Source organism: Miniopterus schreibersii, assembly GCF_964146895.1.
Source record: "Miniopterus schreibersii genome assembly, chromosome: X".
Lineage (NCBI taxonomy): Eukaryota > Metazoa > Chordata > Mammalia > Chiroptera > Miniopteridae > Miniopterus > Miniopterus schreibersii.
Genome location: NC_138104.1, coordinates 62,802,003 through 62,822,119, shown reverse-complemented (window position 1 = coordinate 62,822,119; position 20,117 = coordinate 62,802,003). Strand labels below are relative to the sequence as shown.

The window sequence follows — 20,117 nt, the reverse complement described above, 5'->3', positions numbered from 1 at the left end:
AAGAGGCCTCAGCAAGGGCAAAAGGGACATCATTAGTATGAATTGGGGGAATTTATAAACAAGGCCTTTCTCAGACCCTTAGAAAACTGAATAGTCTAGGCAGAAGCTGGATAGTATGGTATACTTACCTGTACAGCCATGAGGCTATACATATCTGTACATACATATATACATGCATAGATACATATACACCTGCCTTTGTGTGGGTATATATGTGAGAGGAAAAGAAATAGGCTATCCATGCAGATAAATCTATATGTGCATGCATATGGGTGTGCGCTTTTAGTTGTCTATGTCATGAGTTTAGGGTTAAGGTTAGATATTGTGTATAGTTTTGTACAAACAAGGGGTTGCTTATACATATATGCATTATTGGTGATGCCTCAATCCAGCTATACATGCATAAGCACATGTGGAAGTCTACAGGTAAACTTGTGGATGTACCTCATAGCCATGATAATAATTCATATGTAAGGCTCAAAGCAGTTTTCAAAGGATTGTCACATCCATCCTCTCATTTGAACCTCATCATAAGATTGTGAGATAGAGATTACTCTCTCCAAACATTTTATAGATAGGGAAAAGGAGACTCACAGAGGCTAAGTGACTTTGCCAAGGTTGCAGATTAGGTAAATGGCAAAGCTAGGACCCTAAGTCTGGTCTATCTGATGTCAGATCCTGTGCCTTACTCGATATCACAGAGCACAGGGAGAAATAAGGCAAAGGGGATTTGAACTTTGAGGTCTTCTTTATGACCTTCCATTTCAAGGTCATCTTCCTGTTAGTGCTGAAGCAAATTCCATGAAAAGGAAGAGGGCCCCAGGGCCAGTGTTATTCTCTGTTGAACCATGGTCTGGAGAGTGGCCCGCAGGTTACTGGTCTTACCTGGAGACACTAGCCAAGTCTACTCATGAGACACAGATGAGCCATGGCCTACTTGAGCAGGTGTTCACTGATGATACCCTGGAGCCTGTGGAGGAGACTTCTTGGAGTTAAAAGCCAGGACAATAGGTTTGGTCCCTTCCTACTCTCTCCTCCTGCTGTCTTTCTCTTCCTAAAAGCCACAGGCTCCCAACATCTGGCTTAACCAGTTCCACCTGACCTTTCCATGTTTGAGACAGTCTGTGAGGAGGGCAGGTAGCACAGACTTAGCTAGGCCTGAATGTGAGTGGTACCATCCCAGGGCAAGGCAGTAAAATGAAACTGTCTGGCATCCTGTTATCTTCCTTTCCCATGGCCACCAGGTCCCTCCAATTGGTTGGCCAGCAGATTTAAGGAAAACTTCTATTTAGCTAGTCTTTCCATAGGCAAAATCTAAGTAAAGACAAAAAGCACTGCGGCTCTGGAACACACAACTGTCCTGTCATTCACAATTTGGATGGTTAGAGCCTGATAAAGAGTAATGAAGATAATGATGGTGACTCCAAGGTTCCATAATCACTGATTTGAAATTGTTGGAGAAGTCAAGGCTCAGGGGAGGGAGATTGTCTTCTAGCTACCTGGAAGCAGGAAGTCCTTACCAATTCCTTTCTCTACTATGTCTACTATGACTGTTCTCAGCATTACAACTTGTCACCAGAATTTTAACTTACTAATGTTTAAAGTTTCCCACAGGGCTCCCTTATTGGGACTTCCAGGCATTTATCTTCTCTCTTCTTCCTGGCCCCAGAAAATAATTCTCCTTCCAAGTAACAAGATGAGAGGTCCCAACAGGCAAGGAGGTCATGGGTCTTGGCAGGATTAGCACTTAGAAGGTGGGACCCAGAGCACCATGTGTGGATGGAGCTGCTTGGGTTCAAAACTGTTGTGTGTGGATATGTAGACCATCCACAGTCATTGGTTCCTTCCAGGACTTAGGGAGGAGCTTATAGGTGGATGTGGCCAGTTACGCAAGGGGTGGAGTAAATATGAGTTTAAGGCACCAGTGAAGCAAGGCCACCTCAAAATGAGAAAAGTATAGATTTAATGAATTGTTTCAGAATTTGGCAGCCAGAAATACAGTGCTTAGGGCCTCTACATATCTTAATCTGGTTCTGGGCAGCCCAGATGGTACCTTGACAAGGCAATCTTACCCCCAGAATTCCTGACTGAGTAATGCTAAGCTCTCTTGGGCTCACCTGGGGTTATACTAGCCTACTAGGGAGATAATAAGAACAGCAAATGTTTATACAGCACTTACCTTATGCCAGACACTGTTCTAAGTTACATATAACTCATTTAACAACCCTATGTGGTAAGTATTTTTGTTATCCTTCTCTTAAAAATGAGGAAATAGTGGCACAAAGAGGTTAATGCCTTGCCTCAGGACACACAGCTACTAAATAGTGGAGTCAAAACTTATCCAGATAGCTTGGCTCACTCAAGGAGGCTCCATGAGAGGACTTTCAATGGCACCTCACCCATAAGACACAAGCCCCTTTTAAAAATAAATCCAAGGTCTTAGAAAAGTGATCTTGAAGTGGAGGATATCCAGTCATGTTGTCTCAGCATGTCATAATCTGTCACACCAAATCTCAGCTTCACATTGAGGTTTATGATCACATGTGCACACACAGTCTCTCTTCACTTCTCTTAGAGAAAAATCTGGAAGGATCTGGTATTTTTTGTTTTGTTTTGTTTTTAATTTTATACTTTTTTATATCTCTATTTTTTATTAATTTATCTTTATTGTTGAAAGTATTACAGATGTCCCTTTTCCTCCCCATTGATCTCCTCCACCATGCACCCCCCTCCAGGTATTCACCACACTACTGTCTGTGTCAATGGGTTATGCATATATGCATATACGTCCTTAGGTTAATCTCTCCCACTTACTCCCCCACCCCTCCTTCCCTCTGAGATTTGTCAGTCTGTTCCATGCTTCTATGTCTCTGGATCTATTTTGTTTTCATCGTTTTGTTCATTAGATACTACATATAAGTGAGAGCATGTCATGCTTGTCTTTCTCTAACTGGCTTATTTCACTTACCATAATACTCTCCAGGTCCCACCATGCTGTTTCTAAGGGTATTCCATGGTGTAAATATCTGAGAAGATTCTTGATGTGATTTCCATCTTCTTGAACTTGTAGAGACTTATTTTGTGTCTTAACATGGGGTCTATCTTTGAGAATGTCCTATGTGCACTTGAAAAGAATGGTGTAAATGTACCATAGTTTTTATATCCACTCATTGACTGATGGGCACTTGGACTGTCTTGATCTTAGCTATTGTAAATTGTGCTGCTATGAACGTAGGGGTGCATAAGTTCTTTCTGATTGGTGTTTCAGGTTTCTTAGGCTATATTCTTGATGTGGGATCATTGGGTCAAATGGCAGTTTCATATTTAAATTTTTGAGGAATCTCCATACTGTTTTCCATAGTGGCTGCACCAGTCTGCATTCCCACCAGTAGGGTACCAGGGTTCTATTTTCTCCACATCCTAGCCAGCACTTGTCAATTTGATTATTTGTTGATGGTAGCCATTCTGACAGGTGTGAGGTGATATCCCATTGTCATTTTAATTTGCATCTCTCTGATGATTAGTGATTGAGCATTTTTTCATATGTCTCTTGGCCATCTGTATGTCCTCTTTGAAGAAGTGTCTATTTAGGTACTTTGCCCATTTTTTAATTGGACTGTTTGTCTTCTTTTTGTTAAGTTGTATGAGTTCCTTATATATTTGGAAATTAACCTCTTATCAGATGTATCATTGGCAAATATGTTCTCCCATAAAGCAGGCTCCTTTTTTGTTTTGTTAATGTTTTCTTTTGCTGTACAGTTTTCCATTTTAATTCTTTATGTTTATGTTTCTCTCTCTCTCTATTTCTACTTCTTACTACAGCAGTGCCTTTAATATTTCTTGCAGTGCTGGTTTGGTAATGATAAACTCATTTAGCCTTTTTTTTTTTTTTTTGTCTTGGAAGCTCTTTATTTCACCATCTATTTTGAATAACAGCCTTGTTGGATAGAGTATTCCTGGTTTCAGATCCTTGCTTTTCATTACCTTGAATACTTCATGTCATTTCCTTCTGGCTTGTAGAATTTCTGATGAGAAATCAGCTGACAACCTTATGGGAGCTCTTTTGTAGGTAACAGCTTGTTTTTCTCTTGCTGCCTTTAAGGTTATCTCTTTGTCTTGAATTTTTGGTACTTTTATTATGATGTATCTGGAACTGGACCTCTTTGGTTTCTTCTTGCTTCTGACTCTCTTTGACTCTTGAACTTGTGTGACTTTTTTCTTCACTAGATTAGGGAAGTTTTCTGCCATTATTTCTTCGAACAGGTTCCCTATCCTTAGCTTACTTACTTCATCTTTTACTACTCCTATGATGTGAATATTGTTATGTTTCATGTTGTCCCACAGCTCCCTTAAACTGTCCTCCTGTTTTTTAATTGTTTTTTCTTTTTGGATCTCTGGTTGAAGTGATTTTTTTCTACCATGTCTCCTAATTCACTGATCTGATCCTCAGCTTCCCCTAATCTGCTGTTTATTCCTTCCAATGTATTTTTTATTTCTACTATGTCATTCTTTTTTTTTTTTTTTTTTAATATATCTTTATTGATTTTCGAGAGAGGAAGGGAGTGGGGAAAAGAGAGATAGAAAAGTCAATGATGAGTCATTAATGGGCAGCTTTCTGCACTCCCCCTACTGGGGATCAGGCCCATAATGTGAGCATATACCCTGACCAGGAATTGAACTGCTATCTTCTGGATCATAGGTCGATGTTCAACCACTGAGCCACTCCAGCCGAGCTCTACTATGTCATTCTAAATTTCCTTCATCATTCCATATCTTTTCGCATTCTGTTGAGCATCCTTATGATCAGTAGTCTGAATTCTATATCTGATAGATTGCTTATCTCCATTTCATTTATCTTCTCTCCTGGAGAATTATCTTGTTCTTTCATTTGAGGCTTGTTTTTGTTTTTTTGTTTTTTTGTCTCCCCATTTTGGATGCCATTTTGGTTTTGTTTCTATGTATTAGGTATACCTGCTATGATTCTCAGTCTTTTTGGATTATCTCTGGTGTAGGCCAAGGTCAGATGTTGTTTTTGACTGGCCTGAGAATTGTGTTTGAAGCTTTCGGCAATCCACAGCTTGTAGCTCTCTCTGTTGGGGCTGGGTGCATTTGGAAAGGACCAAGATGTGCACCAAGGTTTATGATTTTCCAAGTCCTAGGTCCAGAAGCAGACCAGGCAAAGACTCAAAGCAACCAGAAGCTGTGTGTTATTCAAAGTTTCTTAATGAGCCTCAGGCTTCAGACCACAGAAAGGTGTAAGCTCCACAGGGTGGGCAAGATGTTTTCAATGGGTGGGGTAATTACTTGCCCCCCAGGCAAAAGCTGCCTGAATAGCAAAGATCTTTCTCAGAAAGATGTCCTCTGCAGTATGGGGGAATGACTACCCACAGGAATCCAGAGGTGTAGCCTCTGAGCTCCATCCCTAGAACCCACAAGACCAGATTATCTTCACAGAGTTCTAGTCCCCTCTTCTCTCTCTCTGCTGGTGCCCAAGGTGAGTGGTTGCACACAAATCTTTCTGTATTGGCCCTTTAAGTGTGTGTATTTCCAGCTGTCTCTCCCTGGCAGATAGAAACCCTGCTGCTTTTCACAGCCAGTTGTTATGTGGGCACCTATCTCAGTTCTGGTGCTCTGGGCTGGGGAGCCCAGCTTGGGGTTTAGGGCCCAGAGTTCTTAGTAGGAACCTCCCAGAGCTTGATATATCCCTCCAGACCTTCAGCTGCTTTCTGTGGGAGCCTGACCAGCCCTCTTGCACTTCTGCACTTCTTCCCAGTTTCTATGTGGTTTCCACTTTCTGTCACTGGTTATAAGGGTCCTCTCCAATTAGTTTTCAGTTGATTATTCAGGATAGTTTTTCTATATTTTAGTTGTAATTCCAGTTTGGTACTGGGAGAATGTCAGTGTAGCTTCCACTTAATCTGCTGCCATCTTGGAATATCTTATTATCTCTATTAAAGGTTTTTTTTTTTCAATTATACTTTACATTTAATATTATATTAGTTTCAAGCCTACAGAATATTGATTAGACATTTGTATAACTTACCAAGTGATCCTCCATAAGTCTGCTACCACCTGACACCATATAATTATCACAATATTATTATCTAGATTCCCTATGCTGTACTTTACATCCCAGTGACTATTTTGTAAGCTGGCAACTTGTATTTCTTGAATGTTGCAACTTTTTCATCCAGCACTCCAACCCCTTCCTATCCTCTGTATCTATGAGTTTGTTTCTGTTTTCTTTGTCCATTTATTGTATGCTTTAGATTCCACATATACATGAAAACACGGTATTTGTGTCTTTGACTTATTTCACTTAGCATAATAATCTCTAGGTTCATTTATGTTCAATTTTATGGCTGAGTATATATTATATATATGTACCACATCTTTATCCAATCATCTATCCATGGACACTTAGGCTGCTTCCTTATCTTGGCTGACCTAACAGAACAGGATTTTCTTTAGTGGGGCTTTGATCCCTCCTGAGTACACTCTTTAGGAATGTCATTTTGGAGCTAATTGTGTGGTGCTCTAGAATGGTCTGAAGCTTGCTACTGTGTATGTTGGTTTGAGGGCTTTTGGGGAGGAGCTCTGGAGCTGGTCAAGGTTAGCCACTGCTTATGCCTGGCCTGGGGCCTTCTGCTAGAAGCTACAAAGTGATCTGCAGTTGGTAATTACTTGTGTTGGGCTTGGAAGCACTTGGGAGAGACTATTCTGCAAACTGAGGTGATCTACCAGTAGAGCCAAGTTTGGGGTCACTTTGCAAGAGGTACAAGGCATGCAACACCATCTGCAGCTTGTTTGGGATTTGTGAACCTTTGCGAGATTTTGAGAAATTCTGTAGTGTGGACTGAGGCAAGTTGGTGGCTTGTGAGAAACTGCTGCTGAAAGAGGTTCAAGTTGGTGCACAAGTTGGGTGGGGTGGGGTCTCAGGGAATCACTAAGGTGGAGTGAGAAGTGTTAGCCAGGTTGATAAAGAATCAGATATGGTACCCACTTGCAGCTGCAGTCTGGGTGTGTGTGTGGGGGTGATTAACAAAGAAACAATGGTGCATGCTAGCACTTCTGTCCAAAGATAAGTGCCCCTACATCTCTCACCCTGAAACCAGACAATTCAGTTGCTCCCTGTATGTCCTTGGAGCTTTTTGAGCTGTTTTCCCTTCACTGGAGTTTAGGGTGAGTGTTTCTGACTGAGTGAGCCTGTGTTTGGGTTCTTTAAGAGGACAAATGGGACTATAGCAGCCTTTCTTCTAATCCGCATAGAATTCACACTGATTTTCATATCCTGATGTTGTGGGGACTCCTGTTCTTAGCACTGGTGCTCTGGGCTTGGGGGCTTGGTGTGTGGCTGGGACTCCTCACTCTTTGGGTGGACTTCCACAGCTGAGATATCCCTCCCAATTCTTAACCATCACATATGAGTGTGGAGGCAGCCCATTTCCCATCTCTGCCTCTCCTACCAGCCTCATTGTGGCTTCTCTTTTACATACTTAGTTATAGTTTTGTTCAGCTAGTCTTCAGGTGGCTCTCAAGGGTGGTTGTTGTATAATTAGTTGTAATTTTGATGTGGTCATGGAACTTCCTGGTAAGGGTTTAGGGTGATGGGAAATGGTAAGTTAGTGAGTGTAAGAGAACAACTTTCTTGATGAAAATGAAAAACAGATCCTCCCAGGACTTCTGTCAAGATGGCAGAGTAGGTAAATGCTAGGCTTATTTCCTCTAAAGGAGGCCTCTTTGGTTTATAGAAACCATAGTTTTAGGCATCACTAAGTCTCTGGTAAGTCTAGCTTTCTCATTGTATAAGTGGAGAAATTAAGGTACACAGATGGGAAGGGACTTGTCAGGGGCACAAAGACATTAGCAGAGCCAGAAGCAGAACCCAGGTCTCCTGACTCCCAGTTCAGTGATCTTTCTTATTCCAGTGCTAGCAGGCCTTAGCTATGCCGAGGTCCTTTCTTCCATGACCCTCATTTCTATCTCTCTTAACTTTTTGACTCCCAATTGTCTGTTTGTTAATTTATTTTTCATCATATCATAGTATTTCATATCCATACACTTACACTCCAGGTTGCTATCAAGTTTAGAGAAAATTCTATTCCAGCTTTCAAGAAGGGCCTACATCTGTGCCCCCATGGAACATGGAATTAGGAGACCTGTACTCTAGTCTCAGCTCTGCTATATATTAAGTGTATGACCTTAGACCACTCACTTGCCTTCAATCTTCTCTCTAATTTCTACAACTATGAAATGGGAATATGAATTTCTACTTGGCATTTCCTTGTCATGAGTTTTTCCTTATGTAATACAAACCACTTTGATTTTTCATTTTTCAGAACCCCTCAACATAGCACTTGTTGTGATCAAAAATGTTGGCACATGATGATGAGTTTCAATTGAGTATTTTATTTCATAACTGTCTCTGTTGCAAGGATAAACATCAACTGAGATGTAAAGTACAATGTGACACACAAAGAGGAAATCATTATCACTCAATAGTCTATCCCTCTCCTGGGGCTCACAGCATCTGGAGACCAGTTCGGAAATCAGGGTGAGGAGCTGAGAGTTGCTGCCACTTCTGCTTTCAGAATCTTTATTCCTCTTTTTAAACCTCTTAGAAAAAGTGCATTCAATTTTATATATACACATATTTTTACTACTTAGCAGTGATCTATGAATGTTTGGTATGGTACATCTTCTGAAAGTAATTATAAATTTCTTGAGGGAAACTTTTCCTTATCTGGCTCACTCAAGGTCTAGCCTAGCACATAATAAACACCTATTAACTTGAAATGAACCAACATTAATTAAACTGAAGGTAGAAGATATAAGGAGGGCTTGTGAGCAGGGAGAGAAATAACATTTTTCATTATTTGTTGATTGTGTTCCAGGCTATATGCTAGATGTTTTATATGCCTCATCTACACCAATAATGGCAGACATTATCATTATCCTTATTTTATACATGAGAAAACTTAGACTTCAAAAAGCTAAAACCTTTGGCCAGCCATGTGGTAAGTGAATCTAGTGCTATTTGATTCCAAAGCCCATATCCAAAGATTGCTAAGAGCTTGAATTTCTATTAACAAAGTGTTGATTAAATAAATTATGAATACCCATATTATGAAATACTATAAAAACAGAGCGAGGACTTTGTGGACTTAATGTGTAATAACTAACATCCAAGATATACTTTGAAGTATAAAAGGCAAAATGGAGGGTAATGTGAATTATAGGTTACCATTTGTGTTTTAAAAATAAGGTGTATACACAAACATGTACAATTGTTTGTACATATACAGAATATTTCTAAAAGGACACACCAGAGAAGAACAGGGTAGCTGGGAGACAAGAGTGGGAGAGAGACTTTTCACCATTGCATCTCTTGAATTTTGACTAACATTAAATAAATAAAATTAGATGTGTGGATAAAAAAGCTGTGGGATATATACACCATGGAATACTACACAGCTGTAAAGAAGGACCTTGTACCCTTTGGGACAGTATGGATGGACCTGGAGAATATCATGCTAAGCCAAATAAGCCAGACAGAGAAAGACAAACATCACATGATCTCACTTATATCTAAAGAACTTAATAAACTGATGAACAGAATAGATTCAATGACATGGAAGAATGGATCAGACTGACAAATCTCAGAGGGATGGAGGAAGGTGGGAGGGTGGAGGGGGAGAGATTAACCAAAGAATTTATATGCATATATGCACAACCCAAGGACAAGGACAATGGTGTGGAGAGGGACTGGGGACGGGGTGGGAAGGGGTGGAATGGGTCATTGGGGAGAAAAAGAGACATCAGTAATATTTTAAACAAAAATAAACACAAATATGTTAAAAAAAAAGAGAAAAAAGTATATAATACAATCTCTTTCTACAAACTGATGACTGGGGATTGACTTTGGAAAAGTTCTGAGATAAAGGGGTCAGTATGCCAGTGATTGAATTGGGGAACTCCCAGGGTGCCAGAAGCCCCACCCCTTGCACCCATTTCTCAATTTCTCTTACAAACCAACTTCTACTACAGTCATCTTCCCATAATGCTGACTGAGGTCACATCTTTCCAAATATCACACCAGAAGGGATAGGATCAAGTGGTCTCTAAAATGCCTTCCAGCTCAGACATTTAAAAAACTGAAAATCAAGATAGTAAGTCTTAGTATATTTGAAATCTTAGTCTCAAAGAAGGTCTTGGGGATTTTGTTTTGTTGTTTATAACAAAGAAGAGAAATATTTCCATTCTGATTTGCCTATTAGATGGTCTTAATGAAGGTTCCCTAAGTGGTCACTAAAATGTTTGCTCAAAACTCCTCTTGCAGTCTTCTTCCAGGCCTCTGGCTTCTGTGGCCTATGTTCTCCAGGGCTATCCTGTTTAGAACGCAAGGAAATTGGTCCACTCTAAAACTGAATACAAGTGAGCAAGGCCATTTCTATGTTTAAAGTCCCCTGGCCCAGATTTTCCAACACTAAATATCCCTTTCCTTCTTCCTCACTACCTGCAGGAGAACCGAGGGTCTGTGAGAGGTCCCCAGGAGGAAGTGACACCCTAACTCCACCCAGCATCCACCTCCAATTCCTAGCAATTTCTATTAAAAAATTCAAGCCTTGACTCAGAGAGGTTTGTGAGCTCCTGCCAACAACTATAAATATTTCAACATGCCTTTTTTCCTTGAATGTATATGACCTGAGATTTGACCCCTCCTCTCCCTGCGCTCTTAGAAAATGAAGGAACAACAACAACACAGCCAATTCTTAAAAACAAGACACCTGTGTCAAATTGTAGAAGAATGCAGAGGGGAGATGGGGAAGAAATGGAGTGGTGAGTTAGAAGAGAGGGAGAAAGGGTTAATCCCTCTTTCAGAAACATTTAAAGAAAGGTATACTACTCAAGTTCTAGGGGCTGGGTAAGGTTACTGGATAATAATAATAATAATAATAATAATAATAATAATAATAATAATAAAACAACATCAACCCCTTCCCAATTTACAAAGGTCTTTCACCTACACAATCTCATTTGACCCTTATAGTTTTAGAAAACGAAATACTGTTAATCTCATTGTGTAGATGAGAACACTGAAGCTTTGAAAGCTGATATGACTTGTTCAGGGCTAAACAACTAAAAAGAGACAGTTTCTCTGGCCATTTTTGGACCCAAAGATCATGACTCTTGGTAGAGTGAGATGGGTGGTTAGAGGAGTAAGACTGTTAAACTTTTGTTTACTAAACCTTTTCTTGGTCATCTCTTTTTATCCCTTAGTCATAAGGATATTCTGAGGCTACAGGAGTGAAAAACTCTGCAGCAGTCCCCCTTGGCAGCTGCCCCCTATCTTTACTATGCATTAAGTAATATCCAAAAGCAAGAGTTCTGGACTCAGACTCTCTGGGTTCAAATCCTAGCTCAGCCATTGTTTGTTATTTGAGCTTAAGAAAGTTAACTAACTTCTGTGCCCCTGTCTCTTTATCTGGGAAATGAAGAAAATCATGGTATCTACCTCTTAGGGTTGTTCAGAATTAAAATGAGTCGGTACATGGAAAGTGGCACAGAGTTATTTGCTAAATGCTAAATTAATGTTAACTATTATTATTATTATTATTATTATTATTATTATACTTAACAGAAGTAAATGTAAAAAAACCACACTGTAGAATGCAGCAGAGCAGTTATCACTAAGATGTGTGTTTTGCGTCTTTCCCTCAGTAGCAGGGAGGGCTTATAGGAAGTCATCTCCATACTTCAACTCAGTCCCGTTGGGATTAGTGGCAATCCTACATGAGGGGCATACGTGGGAAACAGAAGAGTTTTTTCTTTGTGAAAAGCTCAGTGACCTGAACAAACGACTGAACCTGTGACCTCAGTCTCATAGATACCATGTTTTAAGCAACTGTGCTAATTGGCCCAGACAGACATCACACACCCAGCTATACACATGTACATACAGGTCTTGACACATGGGTGCATGCACATACCCTTTTAGCCTGGGTAAGAGGGTGTGCAGGCAAACCCACAAGATAAGCTTGGCAAAGAGACTGTGTGGAGACCACTTGTTTAGTGATAGTTTCCTTTCCCTTTTCCTTTAGCCGCATAGAGCCAGAGAAGCAACTAACCTGGGAACTTCATTTTCCCTCTCTCCACCCTCACTGAAGACACTTTTGACTCTAATTGGGACTTGGGTATCTGTCTCCTCCCTCCTTCAACTCCTTTACAATCAATTCTGCAATATGTTTTTACAAGAAGAGACATGACAGTAGCTCAAAATAAAATGAAGACTTCTGTTCTATCCAGAACTCCTGAAGCTACTGAAAACCAATCTGAACTCTCTGGAGGTCCAGTTGGCCCAGGAGATGAGGGACAGTGAGAGTAAGGATCTGAAGAGAAAGGGATACAACTGACCAGGGCATTTTTTAATATTATTGGATAAAACCTGCTATAATACTATCTCCTTGGCTGGGGCCCTGGGGCTATGAAAAGAAGTGGTGTGAAAATGACCAAAAGGGTTTAATAGTAGCTATCTTACTGCAAAAATCCAGAGGTGATGGCTTCCACACTCTTGAGTGCTCCATATAAAGTCACCCTTCCCCCAGAAAGTGGAGAATAAGATAGGGGAGAAAGGAGAAGATAGGGGAAAATGGAAAAGATGCTTCTGTGAGGTATATGAATGGGCCTGAGATCCAAGGTGGAGTTGGGCTTGTGCAACATCCAAAACCCCAGTTGTTCCTCTCATTGAGCAAGGGAAAGAAAGAAGAGAGAGAGCACAATACTGGGAGGAAGGGAGGTGCTGTATCTAGCAAATGTCATATAAATGTACCATGGAAGTAGGAAAAGCTGAGAAAATATGTGTTTGGGACAGCCAATTTCATCTCTTCTTCTCTTAAAAACCTCAGAAACTGGAACAAAGTATAGAATAAAGGAGTTCAAGACTACCAGGATGAAGAGGCATGTACTTCTTCAAGTCACCCAACCAGGCCACATTTGCCACCCTCAAATGGGTGACAAGTGATTTTAAGTTAATTACCACAGCACCCACCTTGAAGGGAGGTGATTAAATGTCCCTAGGCTTAGTCCAATTTCACCCTTAAAATTGGAGAAGGCTGTAGTGTCCTAAATCCTCTTCCTTTTGAGTCCTGAGAGAGATGCAGAATGTGGAGAGGATGGAAGCAGAAACTTTTAAATGTTTCCAAGCCCAACTGTTGGAAAATTGCAAAGGGGTACAGGCCAAGATATAACCCAGGATGGCCGTACTCTCTTCATCAATCTCACCTGATAAATTTTCCAGTCTGAGTCCTTTGCACTAGTCCCCCATAATCCATGGCTTGAGGTGTACAGTGTGTGTGTGTGTGTGCATGCGCATGTGTGCGCATGTTATTAATAAAAGCTTTTCTTTAAGGTTTTACAAATAAAGGCTTTTCTCTAGGGTTTACTCATTCAATCCGAAGTGAAACAGATCTTTTCAAGACAGGAGACCCCATTCTATCTTTCACACAATCGGAAAAGAGTAAATGATTCTTTTCAAAATGCAACAGAACAAAAAGTTGCTGATGAAAAAAGCAGCACACCCTTCTGGGAAACTGGTCTGCTCAAAAGGTTGAGATGACATCCTTTATATATTTCTGCAAATGTTGATACTCCAGCTGCTTGTTTACTCTTCATAATACTGGAGGAAAAATTCCAATGACAAGAAAGTCTAAATTCAGGGAAAAAGAGAGAGGGCTCCTTGCTTGCTATTTCAGTACCCACACTCTCAGCTAAGCCTACAGCGAAGCTAAAGTTGACCAGGGATTGTGGATACCCAAGAGGGATTTCTCTATGATTGCAAGAGGCAGCCTTTCCACACCCACCACAATGGGACACAGGCAGCAGTCCTGAGCCAGCTATAAAGATGCTCTATCTGAAGCCCCCTGAAGAAAACCACTGTATCACACTTAGGAATCTTGGCTTACTCTTCTATCTTGAAGTAACAGCGACCCAAGGTCATAGTAACCATGAAGTTTTGAGAAATGAGAATGAGATATGGGAAATTAAGCTTCAGGACAGAGGTTGAAAGTGAGGCATAAAGGAATGTTTGCAGTTTAATAATTTTTTTAGGAACAGCAGCATACAGACCCACTCTGCTAGCCTGCAGCAGGCCAAGTCGAGGGAATAATCTTAGAGGTCCAGTTCAATGCTGAGCAGGGCATTCTGGGGGAAGCAGTTGTACATCCAGAGTTGCCTTTGGATACTGGGTAAAATAGGAGTGGGTCTTTTCTACTACATTAGTACACATGAACAGTGTCACAGTCTTTACACACAACACGGGGAAATGATTTCTACATGGCTTTTCATTGCTTTCTTAATCCCCTCTCAACCCATCTATAACCTAATTTAGGCAGATTAACAAATTAAATTTGTCTGAATAAGTCAAAATTTATGCCAGGTGAACGTAAAGAATAAAATATCACAAAATTCTAGAAAGCTAGAATGGCAGAGCTAGAAAGTTCATATGCTCTAATCCTCTCATTTAACACACAGATAAGTTGAGGTATAGAGAAGTAAAGTGCTTGCAAAAAGTCAAAGAGCAAGTCAAGAACACAGGTTGTCTAACTCATAGCCCCTGTCTAGCTAGTATTACTGAGATCACCAGCCCTTTGGGGTCCACATTTAGACTTAGAATAAACATTTGAGACTACTAGACAGTGAGCCAAGAATCCAGCCTCAAGCAGCTACTCCAACTCAAACAAATATCTTCCCTGGTTGGCTTCCCAATAGCCCAACCTCTCCTCCTCATCCCTTCCAGTATGAGTCAAAGTCTCAGTTTGGGACCCAGTTTGGTTGGAGAGGAGGCAGGGAGAATTGAGTTGAAAGATGCCTGGCCAATGGCCCTGTGACCTGAAGCTCCAAAGCAAGCACTGAGCCAACATGATTTAGCTTCTCTGGACAGTAGGCAAAAGCTTTCAGTCAAAGGCAAGATGTTGTCAGGTATGCTCAAAAGATACCTGGCTCCCAGAGTCAGCATTTAGTGTTCAGCCCAGTGAGACACTGAACAAGCAACGAAAGCCCCTAAGATGAGGAAGAAAAAGACAGCCTAATGTGCTACTGGCCTCACCCATCCTTGGGACTCTTTTTGCCCAAAAGGCAGAGTGTACCCTTTTCCCACACCTAGAAAATTATATCTTCATCAGAGTAGCCCATGAACCTGAACTATATAGTGCCCAACCTTCTTGACCATTGCCCTTGCTCCTGGGTGGTGAGAGCCCTAACCATAGTCTCCTTACCTGGTAGCTTGCAAGGGCCATGTTTATAAACTGCCCAATAAAAGACTCCTCCCATCATATTTTATGGCTTGGTGTTAGACTGGTAGTCAAGGTGGAAAGTGCAGGCTAAAGGGTTTACTCTGGAGCACGTTAAAAAAGACCTAAGCTTGGAGCCAATGTTAACAGCTCTTCTTTGTTCTGCTTTGTCCCCTGAACCCCCAACTCTAAGCCTGCCCAGCTCTAACTCACTTAGGGTTTCAATAATGAGCTGAGACCTGTAACCAATGGCACCTTGCTTCTCTTTCTCCTCTTTCCTTCAAAAGTCTCCTCTCTCATCCCAGGGAGCCATATTATACTTTTCATCAAATTGCCTGGTTGCCCCTGTCCTGTCTGCTGCTTGGTGTGGGTTGAGGGACTCCCAAATTTCCCACAAGCTCTGCAAAAAATATAGGCTAATTTCTCTCCTGACCTTTTTCTTCTTTTTCCTGAACCAGACCTTGGTCACTTGCATCTATCTCAGGAAACTTTTGCCTGCGAGTCCTCCCAAGCTAAGGATGAAAGGAAAATTGGCTTCCCTTTCAAAACAAGTGAAGAGAAGGGACAAGATATACTGCTAGTGCCACCATACAATTGTATAGAGTCCACAGAGACTATATATTGCATTTTCTAGAATGGCCTGAGTTTCACTTCTCTTTTACTCTCTGTGGCTTTTTCCCATTCCCAGAGACCCTTCTGATGTGGATTCAGCCCCCAAACATCAAAACTACCTTTTTCTGGGACTCCCTCACAACAGTCCAGAACATCTGCATAACTTTAGACCCACTAAGCTGATCAGTGCAGCTTTAAGGCTGTAAGGATACCAGGCCTACCCAAAGAGAATTTTGGTTGTGAGGTGCCTCCAAACATTACATTCATAAATTTTTGGAGATGGAAGGCATGTCAGACATTAATAGAAATGGACAACGCTCCAACCCCATTGACTGGGGTGTGTGTTCTGTGTTCCCTGGAATGACTATTGGGCAAATATGGCTGGTAAAGATTTTAGCAAGTTTCTGTGGGCTTCTTCTATCCCTTTTAGAAAACAGTGCTGTGACACATGTGGCAGGGAAATTTTGGGTAAATTGCAGGAAGTGTGTGGAGGCAGAGATACATTTGGAACCTCAGAATCTGAATGGTTGCTTGAGAAAGCTGAAGGGCTCAAGAAAGGTAGTGCTGAGGATGAGATTTTCTAAGAGCTCAGGAATGTGGTGGGGGTGTTCCTGAGTTTTTCAAATTAAAAACTGAGGTATTCCCGAGAGCCTTCAGTATCAAAAACAATTTTCATGAATTCAACACACCGCAACAAGGACCCAAGCCAAAGTATTCTGAGATTCTGGGGCATAACAAATTCTTTTCTGTCCTGTCCTGACTTATACTCACCAAAATTTAAACCAGTAACCTTAAACCCTCAATAGACCTAGTCAGTGTCAGAGTACACACCAGCCACACCTTTGCACAGCCCATTGCACCCCCCTTCCCAGCAGCAGTGTGAGGTCTTGACAGGAAAGTCCCAACCAGCCCTCCTTGTGAGTCCCCTATGATCACCTACTTTGAAGTTTGTTCCCCAGCAGTGAACCTCTTCCTGGTAAAATAGTGGTTTTTCCAAGTTTTATTACACACTCCTAAAGCCGCAGCTCTAAGCCTGCTCACACCACATGAATGCCAAAGCCTAGCTTCAGCCATCCCTCACTACGTCCCATGATGTTTCACCCAGATTTTGCCAGATTTTGCCGCTGATCCCAAAAGCCAACAGCCTGCCTCCAACCACAGCAATGCTCAGCAGGTGCCCTCCCAGGTAATCTAGGCAACAGTCAGAGGCTCTAGCTTGGTTGCCTTCCCAAGAGCCCCTGAAGTGCATCAAAGCAGGAAAAGGTAGTCCCAGGGTTGAGTGTGACAGTAACTTCTCCCAAGAAGTTGTTCTACACATTCCAGGGAACAGTTCCACTCAGGCATCAATGCATCCTGGGCAGTCCTGAGGCTGCTCTGGACAGCCACTGATCCTCACTCAAACTTTCAAGTGGGGCCAGCACATTGGCACCAAGATCAGTGGCACCAAGAGCCCACAAACTCCTTCTTCAAGAGCAGCTCAGTGAAGCTAAAAACTAAAAAAATGAGTCCTTGTTTGAGAGCCTTAGGAGAGGCTCTCCAAGGGCCCACGGGACCCACAGGTGGACGCCCAGGGAAAAGGGCTTTTATTTTCACTAAATAATCCCCAGCCCCCCTCAGAGAGGAACAGCAGTTTGTGTTGGGGGTGGGAGGGAACCCTTCAGCCCAGGGCAACAAGGTGAGTAGGCACATATTCTGAGCTGCAAACTTGCAGCGGGTCACAAATGCAGCTGTCCTGAGGAGCCACGAGAGGGAGTGAACTTTGAGGAGAGGGGCTCCGAAGGCCCTCAGCTTCCTCCCGAGACTCCTCAACAGAACTGCTGAAGGGCTTTGCTGGTGGCTTGTTGAGAAAACGGGATGGCTTCTTTGACTTATCCGAGCTCACACACAGGCTAAATGAGAGGAGTGCACAAGCCTCCAGTCTTCTGGCCGCCGGCCTTGCTTGTCTTAAAGGGAAAAAATCAAGTTGGCCTCACGCGAAAGCGGGAGAGGTGGAGGCCGGCATTCCGGCTAAGGCTGAAAGAGGCACCCGGAGCACAGAGGACAGCAGAGGCGCAGGGCGCCAGAGAAGGCACCGTTGAAGTTGGGGGCGGCGCGGAGTGAGCCGCAGGGCCCAGCCTGCCAGCCGCTTCATGCCTCTCTGGGCTGCAGACCACGGAGACCTCCTCCTTCCTACTTTGGGGTTAAGCACACAGCGCACAGAGATCCGCTCCCTTCCTCAGAGTGGCAGAGGACAGCCGGGCCCGTCTGGGCCGTAACCAACGAGGGCAAAGAGACGTGCTCACAGCCCAGCTCGCACTCCCTCCTTCCCTTCCTCTCTACTGAAGACACACACACTTGCCATGTGTTTGACTATTCACTCAGTCACCGGGATTCCGTGTATCCACTCCCCATCCAGGAACAAGGACTGCTTGCAGATCGGCTATACGGTGTTTCTTTTAAAGTCTTCCCAGCCTCCCAACTCTTTTCTCTCTCCATTACTTCGCCCCCCGTGCCCCTCCCCAGAAAAAATTCTGCAAATATTTCCCCCCAGTACACACGATCAGGGTAATTCAAATCCAAAAGATACCCAGGGCAATAAAGTTCATTCCTTGCCTGTAATCAATGAAAGTCCCACGTCTCACCCAGGACGCCTTGAGCCTAAGTCTCCACAGCCAAGGCTGCCCGGAGCCGCTCAACTCTCGCCTTAACAGTGCCATGGGCAATGGGCAAGGGAAGGAACCGAAGCGACGCTCTGGAAAGGCTCCTCGGAGCAGGAGGTATGGAAGAAGATACCCTTGTCTTGAATGCCAGGTGGGGCACTCACCTGCTTGGAACTCCACTTGGCGATTCTTCTCTCTTTCCTCCTGCAGCAACATGGAATAGAGGATCCCGAAGGAGTTCTGGATGCCAAAGATAGAGCCGTTGCACCAGGTCGCAGCGAAGACCACCATCCAGCCAAAACCACCTTCGGGGGGCTGGAAGCCTCGCGCTGTACCCTGGGTCTCCACGGTGGGCGTGGGCTCGGTTTCGTGCACTGGCTCAGGCTCCAATACCAGCTCCGGCAGGGTTGCAGGGTCTGGTAGGAGCTGAGGCTCCGGCTGGGGCTCTGGATAGGGCTCCGGTGGGGGCACTGGCAAGAACTCGGGCTCTGGCTCAGGGCTACCCACTCGTTCCTGCTGTTCCTGGTTTGCCTCCCGCCAGGGCCCCTTGGCTTCCTCGCTTGCTGAGCTCTGCAGCGCCATCACAGCCAGGGGACTGTGGCTGCTTGGACCGAAGGAGCCGCTGTGTGGCTGGTGCTTGTTTCTGCTGCTGCTGCTGCTGCTCCAAATGCTGCTGCTACTGCCACTGCCTCCTCCTCCCGGCTCCTCTCCCCAGCTGGCCAGCCAGTCCAGCGACGGACGTTCCCTCTAGCCCTCTCCTCCTACCCCTTCCAACCCCCCTCCTCCTCTCCTGTGTCATCTCTCTCCTCCCTCTCCTCCTCCCCCACCCCCACCTCTTCCTCCCTCTACCGGCAGCCGCTACAGCCTCTCTTCTTCCCAGCCCTTCCTCCTCCGCGTCATACTTGCCTACCTACTCTAGCTGCCGCCCTGTCCCTCAACTCCCTTTCCAAACTATTAAATCTTGTCCTTGTCCAGATGCCCAGTAATTGGAGAGTTAAAATGGAAAAAACGAGAGCACAAAGTATCCTGTTCCTCGCCCCTCACCCCCCGCCAGCTCCAAACGGGTATCAATCAACTCAATCCCCAGGGAAGACCCGCCTGTCCTTTGCTCCCACTTTCTCCTTCCAAACAAGTAGCCTGGAACTGGGGTGGCCCTGGGGACCTCAGGAAGAAAGTTGGCCTATGAGAGAACCCCATCCTGCCCCGGAGAATTCCTATATCCCCCCACCTTGAGCTTGAGGGGGGCGGCCTGGAGGAAACACCCCGAGCTTCGGACAGAGAGTGGGCACAATTTTCTCTAGCCTGGGGTCTCAGACCCCCACACATAGGAGTACTCCTTTTCCAGTCTCTCCCCCTCTGCTCCCGCCCTTCCCGGTAAATCTCTGGCAGGGCGGGGAGGGGAGGAGGCAGCCCAGCCGTGAGGCCCGGCCCTCTCGGCAGTTAATCAGGGCTTTGTTTGCGACAACCTGGGGCCCCACGGAGCCACGGAGGGCAGGGTCTGGGCCCCGGTCCGGGCCAGGGAGGGAGGGAGGAGGGAGGAGGGAGGAGGGAGGGAGGTGCAGTGGCTCCGGGGGCCGGG

At 43.8% G+C, this 20,117-nt stretch overlaps 1 protein-coding gene across 2 annotated transcripts in view; it reads right to left on the bottom strand.

Annotated features, from left to right (window-relative positions):
* SLC16A2 (solute carrier family 16 member 2) overlaps nucleotides 1–19,345 on the bottom strand; it is a 129,666-nt gene extending 110,321 nt beyond the window's left edge. The window contains exon 1 of one of the 2 annotated variants that reach the window (XM_081126504.1): nucleotides 18,703–19,345. In XM_081126504.1, coding sequence (XP_080982630.1) covers nucleotides 18,703–19,120 — 418 coding nt within the window. In that variant the 5' untranslated portion in view covers nucleotides 19,121–19,345. The remainder of the gene's footprint in view (nucleotides 1–18,702) is intronic. The other variant, XM_081126505.1, reaches the window with a different exon arrangement.
* Between the last annotated feature and the right edge of the window lie 772 nt (nucleotides 19,346–20,117).